The 9,846-nt window shown below is 39.5% G+C and overlaps 1 protein-coding gene across 1 annotated transcript; it reads right to left on the bottom strand.

Annotated features, from left to right (window-relative positions):
- Window positions 1–1,295: 1,295 nt before the first annotated feature.
- On the bottom strand, window positions 1,296–9,529 carry naaladl1 (N-acetylated alpha-linked acidic dipeptidase like 1). The gene is given in 21 exon segments (XM_018672748.2): window positions 1,296–1,816; window positions 2,416–2,508; window positions 2,610–2,662; window positions 2,664–2,698; window positions 3,044–3,217; window positions 3,463–3,544; window positions 3,704–3,797; window positions 4,173–4,264; window positions 4,385–4,452; window positions 4,700–4,763; window positions 5,065–5,150; window positions 5,287–5,406; window positions 5,517–5,602; window positions 5,892–5,996; window positions 6,086–6,179; window positions 6,424–6,616; window positions 7,325–7,444; window positions 8,426–8,461; window positions 8,463–8,548; window positions 8,667–8,839; window positions 9,127–9,529. Coding segments are annotated over 21 exon segments (2,232 nt in total). The 5' UTR covers window positions 9,327–9,529; the 3' UTR covers window positions 1,296–1,638.
- Between the last annotated feature and the right edge of the window lie 317 nt (window positions 9,530–9,846).

Genomic DNA, 9,846 nt, shown 5'->3' with positions numbered 1-9,846 from the left:
ATATTCCCCTACTAAAAATACTAAGGAACATCTATATATATCTTACTAACAAAACAGGCAGTCCTTCTGCAACACACTGCTCATAATATAATGAAAGTTTGCTGGAAGATAAGATAAAAAAAAAAGGCCTGATCCTGAACTTACAAAAAGATTTAGTGTCTTCTAACAGGGTCATTGCATTGGTCTCCAAGATGGTGTGATTCAAACCGCACATGTCCATTACTTTTAATTCATATCTTCTGTTCCTATCCTCTTCCAAGTAGTCATGATTAACTTAATGAATATGAATGTTGCTGTTTTTGTGTCTGGCACATATGCTGGCATATGCTCAATCTGACATATGCTGCTAAATGGTATTCAAATTCATATGACCCACATAGTAGCAATGTTCAGTCAATCAAGAACCAACGGAGCCCCCCACCTTTCTTATTTTGTGAGGGGGGTGTATGGTTAAAAATAAACGAATCCACCCACCTCTCTCATCACCAACCCACACAGACACACAGTTATTCATTTACACACCAGTGCTACCCCTAAGTTGTGCTTCTACAGCGGCTCGAAAGGCTCAGATGGGTGTGACTAACGCTGTAAATTTTAAGCAGAGGGAAGGGGGTTGGATAAAACCAGCAGTCCCTGAGAGACCAGTGTTTACATGAGAGCCCAAATAGGAAAGAAAGTTAAGGAACCCGTGAAGCCAGAAAAGAACAGTCTTTCATTCTTCTTCTCCTTAGCTTTTTTTTTTTTTTTTTTTTGTCTTAACTGTTCTTCATTATACCTGACTATCATGTAGGCTTAACAGCAATATTGACAGTGTTATCTTAAGGTGGAACTATTAAATTATGGCTGATTTGGGTGGGTTTGAACGCCCAACTGTTAGTCCATTTTTGTGAGACCAACATTTAGGATCCCAAGTGCTGATTTGGCCTCTGGGATTGACTCACAGCATTTTTTTGACACCTGGTGGCAACTTCTGGTATTACACCCCACAGGCCTGCAGCAGGGCATGAGTCTGCAGTGGATGTAAGTGAAGCCCAAAATACATGTCGGTTTTTAATGAGGTGAAGCCTCTGTTTTTGACAAGTGCTCTCAGTATATAAATGATTTACCTATATGACACACATTAGCATCAGTAATAATGAGAAAGATAAAAGTTAGCTGCTGATGACATACAAACTCTATTACATTTAACATAATCAAGATAGAAGAGTGGGACATTTATTTGCTAATGAAAACAGAGATGCCTTTGTCTTATATAAGCATATGGCAAGATAAGATGATGTCTGTCAGAGTCTTCATTGCATTTGCCCATGGCTCTTTCTCTGTTATTGCTTTAATGAATCTTGTGCAGAAAGACAAAGTAGAGAAAAATGTGTGTTGCCAAAAATTATGCTTTAAACCTATGCAACTGAAAGTAAACGTTAACAGTTAAAAATAACCACAACTATGACAGCAACAAATTGCAACAAAATAGTTCATCTTGTCTTATAGTTCATGAAAAATACACATACACACTGAATCACCTCACTTAATATCATCCATAAAGTCACATCATCACCCAGATGATTGGTGCTCATTGGCTGCAGGTCCCTGTCTTCTTAACAAAAAAATCCCTGAGTGAGTGCAGTTTCTCCTCCTCGCCTATATGACATCGAGCAGCATGTGGGCAGCACCGTCAATGGCCTGGCTCAGGACTGACAGGTGGTAGTGTACTTTGTCCCAATCATTTGACTGACCTGATGACTCAGCTTTGTCATAGGCATCAGCCAAACCTGGGAAGGTTGGCTGGCCAGCACTACTTGAGGCCCAGATAACATGCCTGTGTGATGTGAAGGGAGAAAAGAGAAATATAACAATGAGAGGCAGCTGAACAATTAACAGGGATGTGCTTAGTCACAATGAAGCAGATAATCACTGTCATTTTCCCTTCAGTGCCATAAGGAGAGGAATGTAACAGAGAGAGGAAGAGACAGAAAAGATTTTTCAAAGAAACAGAGCTGTGAGAATACTTATCAATACAGCATGTAAGAAATAAAAGACAAGAAGTCGATTTATAATGAAAGCTTCACAGGTGTCTGCACAACAAACCTTGTTAGCAGCTCTGTCAGGCTGTATTTAGTCACAGTGGCCTGAGCTAAGGTCAGCATGCTAACATGCTCACAGTGACAATATACAGCCACAGTTGTCAACCTGATGGTGACACTCGAGGAAAAGTCAAGGCATCTGTGAACCATGAATGTCTGTTCATAAATTCATGTCAATCCATTGATCCCTCCCCACCCCTGCATTTCTCCTGCTCTCTTTGCATGCATTTGCCTTGCAGCTTTCAAGTAAAGTGCACATATCAAACTACACATGGCAGCTTAATTCTATTTGCAAATAGTGCGCAGACATGAGACTGGCAAATCATCTTCTAACCTGTATCCGTATTTATCTGGGAAGGCCAGAGGGTTCAAGAAAGCCCGGTCCAGCAGCATGAGCTGGTCGTTGATCATTCTGACCTTCAGCGGACTGAAAGAAAGATGAGAGAGAGGAGGGTGATATGCATTAATTTTTACGTGGAAAGCAGAGGAGGTAACAATATGTCTGTGTATGTATGATTGTGCTCTTACGTTTCATTTGCCAGGTCTGAACTATGAATCACCTCGTCCAAATGACTAGCTGCACTGGCGAAAGCTGGCCACTGCATGTTTTAATGGCTCTGAAACCAGACACAGATCATTGTAACCTCTCAGCAAAATTTTCACACTCTCTAATCTCCTGTGGCTGCTTGGTCAGTTCTGTCCTTAGGCGCAAACTGAAGACAGACTATTATCACTTTTGTCATGTGTTTTTCTGCTATAAAGAGCATTTTGATTCATTTCAGGATAAAAATCGGGGGCATTGTTAAACTTAGGTCCAACAGTTATCCCTATTGCTTGGCCCAAGATAGCAGAAATTCAAAACCTTGAAAATATAATACTGTCCCAACTGAAACATTAAACTCTAAACATGACTGCAGTATTCTCTTGCATCATTGAGGCAACTCAAACTGTCTTGTTCTTACCCATGGATATATTCCTAGCTTTTAGTTGATGTTGATACAGGTCAATTGCTGTTTTGAGGTATTCTTCCAGACTCTCAGCATAGTCACTACAATTTAATGGCAACACCAAGCTGTCAGCCAATCGGATCAAGATGTTTCCTGCTGTCCTGCCAGTGGCTTGGTGACTCGTGAACCCTGAGAGAACGAAGGGATAGAATGAGATGTTATACACCACAGGAATTGTTGGGGATTTTTTTGTTGTTGTTGTCTTTTCAGTTGTCAACAGAAGAGTGAGAAATTAATTGTAAAACATAAAAGAAAGTGTAATCTACTGTTCCATAACAGGAAAAAATGAAGGACTGTTATTTCTACCATTGACTGTGGCTGTGCAACAAATATAGAACAAGAAAATTCAATATAACAAGAGAGACAGCGCTCACCAGGATCAATGAACTTTGAGGCATAGTCAAAGGTGTCGTATGCTGTGTGGTATGCAGGGTAAATGCGAGCATTTGTTTTACTCTGTGTGAAGAAAAATATCCATATGATAGGAGTTACATGGCTGGGTAAAAGAACTGAGTTTAATTCTGAATTTTATGCCAAAAAACTGCCATAGATTGAAGAGAACTCACATTGTAATCAGACAAAATCTATTAAGTCAAAGGACAGTGACTTTCATACCCTGTCATATGTGTAGGAAATGTCCATCGAAGTGATTCCCAGGTAATGGACAAAGGCAGCATAATCACTCCCTGCACCTGACAGATACCCCACCCTGTCAATGGAATACAGAAAACAAAAAGCATTTATTTATTGATTTATTGCATCAATTTAATGATTTGTTGACAGACCTGAGACTTCAGAGGGGGTACACACTGTATATTTCAATATGAACACATTCAGGATGCAAATCACCACACAACACAGTTAATAAACCATGTACTGTATGGAAAGAACAACTCAGATTGAGCTACTTTTCAGCTGCACACAGTTACATACAGTATAGATCCCCATGTTATATTCATACTTCCTCTGTTGGCCATCTGATACAGGCTATACACAGTTAACCAGCTAACCATTTTCTGTTTCAAATATCCAATCACAAGCCAGTTCCTTAAAAACTCATCAATCCATCATGACTAAATTTTACCTAGGAATGGTTCCATGGGCTGGACTTGTCTTGTTGGCATATTGTATCCAGTTGTCGTAGACAGACATGGAGTCCAGTCCAGGTGCATCGACCTAGAGGACAAACACACTTTAATGTGACAGGGTCCTGGTCAAGTTACAAAAACAACAGAAGCACCTAACATGTGATTGACAAAAGACTTTTTTTGTTTGTTTGTTTTTTTAAGAACTGACTTGTTTTGCAGCTGTGAAGATGACATTCTGTACTGATGGCATCCCTGAGGCTCTGAGGGTGGCATTGGCTGAGAAACAGAAGATGAATATTTTAGATAACCTCACTATTAACTTAAATTAAATCAATTTCCAAGGCACAACAATTGTGGCCAGTGAACACAACCTGCAGCAGCAACAACTGTAGGAATCCCTCTTCATGAATGTAATATTTTGTATGTATATTTTTCTGGAGTGGTTGCCTCTGTCCAGGTGAAACCAGGGACTGAGACTATTACAAGGCATTAGATATTTATTTTTCTCCTGACAGCTTCTCACCAAAAACAGCTATATCCACATTGATGTAAGCAACGGTGCGTTCACTGAGTTTGGTGAAGTATTGCTGGAGAAAAGATGAGAAAACAGTCAGATTTGTGAGTGTAGGTAAATATACAAGCAATACTTAAAACAAGCTATATTATTTGCCACTGTAGTGACAATTATGAAATATCTGTAAAGTAGAAAAGAGCAAAATGACTCAATGATGTATATTCATCTAAACTTTGCTGACATTAGCTAACATTAGCCACTATAAATTACTGGTCTTCCTTTACAAAAAAGATACATTTGGCATAAAGGTACAATTATGTACATATTTACCTCCTTGGTGTTGTGTCTTATCTTATAGATTTATTGTAAATCACCTCTGTGTATTCTGCAGACCCAATAAGGCCGAACTCCTCCGCCCCCCAGCTTCCAAAGATAATGGACCTACGAGGCCTCCATTTGCCTGCCACAGACAAGAACAGAAATGTTTTTTTTTGTTTGTTTGTTTGTTTTTTTTGTTTTGTTTTTTTTAGTTTTTTTTTTTTTTTATCAAGCATCATATACAGTGCGAAACAATCAGAAGCTGTGACTCTCCTCACCCTGCTTGACCATCTTGCCCAGCACCCTGGACAATTCCAGCATGACTGACGTCCCGCTGCTTGGGTCGATGGCACCATGAACCCAACTGTCTCTGTGGTTCCCGTAGATTACATACCTGTCTGTGTATGTAAACACACACACGGTACAAACACAGAGCAGCCACAGATTAATCACAAGATAAAAACAGATATTGTCATATGGCTGACTTGTCTTTGGCTACAAGTCTCACCTGGCTCCACACTCCCTCTGATAACGCCCATCACATTAGCGGAGCTCCTCACCTCTTCATAGTTGAAAATGTCCAGTTTCACATCACTGGAACAGAGGTTCAAGTTCAGAAGTGTGAAGCAACAAGGAAGACAGACAAATAGACTTTCCACTGAAACACTGCTGTTGTTTATGGAAGACTTTTGCACTTTCCTGTTAATTTTTATCTGTCTTCCTATCTGATTTGGAAGCAACTGCCACTCCCCTCTGTTGTAACACGATTTATTCATGACTTATTTTGATGAAACAAGTCGATTGCTCAGTAAAAACAATTACTATTACTCCTAGTTCAGATTTCAATGCAGCTACTCCCTGAATATGTCTGGTAGTTGACAACCTGTTGTTGAATGTGGATGTATGTTTGAACCCTGGACCGCCAAAGTTGTAGGTGCAGCTGAATGATCCCTGCCATTCAGATGGAGCAGCTTCTCCACCCAGCTCACTGAAATGTCCAAAAGGAAAAGAAAAGTTACACTTTTAATTCAACTATTTTGGGCTGTATTAATTCCACACGTTTCTCTCATCTCAGACCAGATTAATATGTAGGCATCCTCAAATCCAATTGGCTGAATTGGAATAGGAGGGATTCCTGTAACGTTCTTGGCTGGAATTCTGTAGGTTTCCTCTGCAAAACACAGAATCATTAGTTAATTCAGGTTTTTGTTTCTGAGAGGTTTATGGAAAAGTTAAATATTGAAATAAAAAGGGTAAAAACCTGGTTTTATCTTTAGTTTGTAGCTGTTGTAAAAGTGGCCCCTAAGATAGTATTGGAGCCAAAGTGCGGCGATAGTAGAGTAAACACGCAATAAAAAAAGAAAAGAAAAAAATGCTACCCACAGCTACTGCTTTTTACGCAAGTCACTGGTTACCTTTGGCAGCCAGGTAAGGCGTGAGCATGTCTCCATAGTGATTCTTAAAGGATCCTCTCTCTACACCAGAGGGCGGCAAATACCAGGAGTGAGGATAAGTCTCATTGATATCTGACATGAGACCATCGTTGATGTCCAAAGGGTCTGTGTAGACGAGCACACCGATGATGCCATAGGGTGCTGCATTGATGGCCTGGATGAGACCCACATGGCATTTGGGAAACCTTATTAATTTACACATTAATCTTTTCATTAAATGTAATAGACATTCCCACCTGGAAGCTTCCAGTACAACCATTATTTTACTATTTCACGCTATTTAACAGTGACAATACTCATGTGACATGCAAGCTTGTCCAAACCTTTTAATGTTTGAGTTTCATATCTGTCTTTGTGTTCAGTTTTCTCAGTATTGACTACCTATGTCATCTGGGTTTTGTTGATTAAATTATCAGTAGCAGATATCAGGGGGAATGTGATTCAAACTGTTGTAGTAAATCCTCCTTACATAATGCTCAATTGATAATTTATGCAGTGTAAAGATTCATGATATTAATATACAGAATCTGTGGTTAAAGAGTAATAGCTTTACATACAGAAACAGCACAGTCACGCTGTTGTAAAGACAACTCTGGCCCATAAAGACTCTGATTTAGATTTGTTAGATGGCAAACTAGTGACATTATAACGTGTTTGTCCTCGAAACCTTTTACTGTCTCAATAAAACATGTTTAAAGATTAGAGGTGTTGACTATATGGATGACACTTGTCAAAGCACTAAAAGCTCACTAGCTCAACTGCCACTTTGGGCACAGATCTTTTATTGTTTTGCCTCAGTAGATTGTTTTTGACCAAACACAAACTTGATTGTCATGCAGAATTAATCCTGTGTATAACTCACTTTAGCTGCTCTTCCTGCTCCACCATATCTGGTGATAGCAATGGTGCCATTAAGGTCAATTGTCCGGTTCAACAGCTCATAGTCACTTGGTTTTCCCTGGTTGGCATAAACCAGTTTCCCCTAAAACCATCAGAAAAGTAAAACAATATGTCAACAACAGCAACTCAAGAAGCAACCAATTGCTGTTATGACTGGATGATGTGATCTTTTTTATTCCACAAATTTAAATAATCACAGCTGCTTTTTCCCCAAGAAATATATACACTGTATTTTCTGATTCTCAAAAACCTCAATTCCATTGAAAATCCTTTCATTACACTTGAGTGCTTTTCTGTGATTTCAAATACAATGCTGACTATGCATCCTTATCTTATCATTCTTTATTACAGCCTCCGTCATCCCCTCTAATATAGATGGGCACAGATAGTAATATTACATGTTGGTTTGTCTTAACAGATGGGCACTTGTTATTTTATTGACTCAGTCCACATCACAACTTATAATGTTATAAATACTTGATAAGACATGCAAAAGGTTTTGGCCTTGAAGATGCCATACCGTTTTGTGGCACCAGTAAACTAGAGAGAGTGAAACAGCTAAAACAGATCCAAATTATTGTTCTTTGTGCTTTCTGTCTGGAACATTCGATTCTATTTAATGTCATCATTTTATTTGCTCATTAGGGTGAGAGTTTCCTGGTCTTTCTTTGATCACCACTACCGTCAAGTTATTGCATGGCCACAGATATTCCTGTGAGCCTATAATGAAAGTGAATAAAAGACAAATTACAGATAAATGTCCCTTATCTGTCAGAGGACAAGAGAAGTTAAGAAAGAGGCCTCAAAGGTTATGACAGGTAAATATGTGGCGTGTGCCAGTGAGGCAGAGAGGCAGAGATGTGACAGTCATGTGATTTTTTATAGTTTCAGTGAATTATTTCCTGGAATGTATATATGACTTATTTAAACAGGCAGTTTTGTTCGTTATTCATCTACCCATCAATGTACCTCGGCACAAACACACAAAAAAATACTGGGTGTTTCTTGCAAGACTGAATGGTCAGTGATTGTTGATTGTTTAAACAGAGATGTAGCTTTTTACCTTTGGGTGTCCTGCAGGAGAGTATGCAGCGTATGGACTGAACCACCTCAGGATCTTCTTGGTCTGCAGTATAAGGCTTCTCTTTTTCTCTGACAGTGTGCAGCACAGCATCAGATGGGGTCACTGAAATTAACAATTCATGGTGACTGGTCTGCTCATAAGTAAGTGAAACTTACTGGCAGAATGAATCCTCACTATTCCCCAAGTTAATTCCCACACATTGAGGAACCTGTTTACTCACCTACAGTGACACTATTGGGGTTCTTAGGGTCAGGAAAGGACAGGTAGACCATATACTCCTCTCTCCAGGCCTGGTCCAGACCACTTTCAGGGTCCTGCCATCTCTTTAACATAAACTTAACAGTCTGCTCATCTCCAGCTGTGGTGGCCATATGAGGCACTTTTGTCAACTCCCTGAGTAACACAAGAATAAAGAAAAGTTTGATTCAATAATGTGCAAGATATTGGCAAAAAACAAAATGTGGGTCCTTGGGGAAACAACACAGTGACCCTACAGTTTTCAGGAAACCGTCCAGAATATGTTATAACAAGAATCTCATGATGCTCAATGAATCCTATTGAACCTCATAAGAACTCAGATTGGCTCTAAGTTTTTGAAGCCCTTTCATAATACACCTTTTTCTAATTCACACAGACAATGTTTTTTGGACTTTCTATTTTCACAAGTTTGATCAGCTCACCGTAAGTTTTCTTGAATCTGGATGTTGTCCACCTCAGACAGGAACTTCTCAACAAGACTCTCGTCCACATCCTTTGCCACATCCCTCACCCAGGATGGTGCAGAGCCGCTGCTTTTGGTGATGCCAAAGTGGCCAATAAGGATACCTAAGGTCAGCACAGCAGCGCTACACAGAATCCCAATCAAGACCTTCTTTATCATTCTCCTCCCTGGGATGAGCTCCTCAAGAGAATAGTTCACCTCTTCTTTGGAACTGAATCTTGTGCAGTGAGCTTTCTCCAAAGGTCAGAATGTTTTGGGGACAGGATGTTGCTTACAAACCCATTATGTAAGAGAAATTTATTGTACCTGATTCCCAAATGATCGCTGCAGAACCAGAGCAGCAGCTGAAGAGACCTCCCATAAGAAAGAGGCACTATCATTGTAAGGTTTACTCATTACTATTTGCAGATGGGATGGACTTTAGCCCTTTGTGTATGTGTGAGGGGTTGTAAATCCATTTATTTTCAATGTCCACACTCACCCTGTGTGAGTGTGCCATAAATATTGGAATTTCATGTGATTATCATAAGTGCCTCATTTATTGGTTTAATTTAACTTTAAATGAAAAGTGACCGTCTGAAAAGGATTAAGATGAACGACTTAACAAGAAAACCATCTCCCATTTATTCTTTCAGGGTACTTATCCCTTATGGGTTGATTTAATAAACTCTTTGTTACT

This window comes from Lates calcarifer, linkage group LG13, assembly GCF_001640805.2.
Source record: "Lates calcarifer isolate ASB-BC8 linkage group LG13, TLL_Latcal_v3, whole genome shotgun sequence".
NCBI lineage: Eukaryota > Metazoa > Chordata > Actinopteri > Centropomidae > Lates > Lates calcarifer.
The sequence above is the reverse complement of the archived record's forward strand: the minus strand, read 5'-3'. Positions and strand labels throughout refer to the sequence as shown.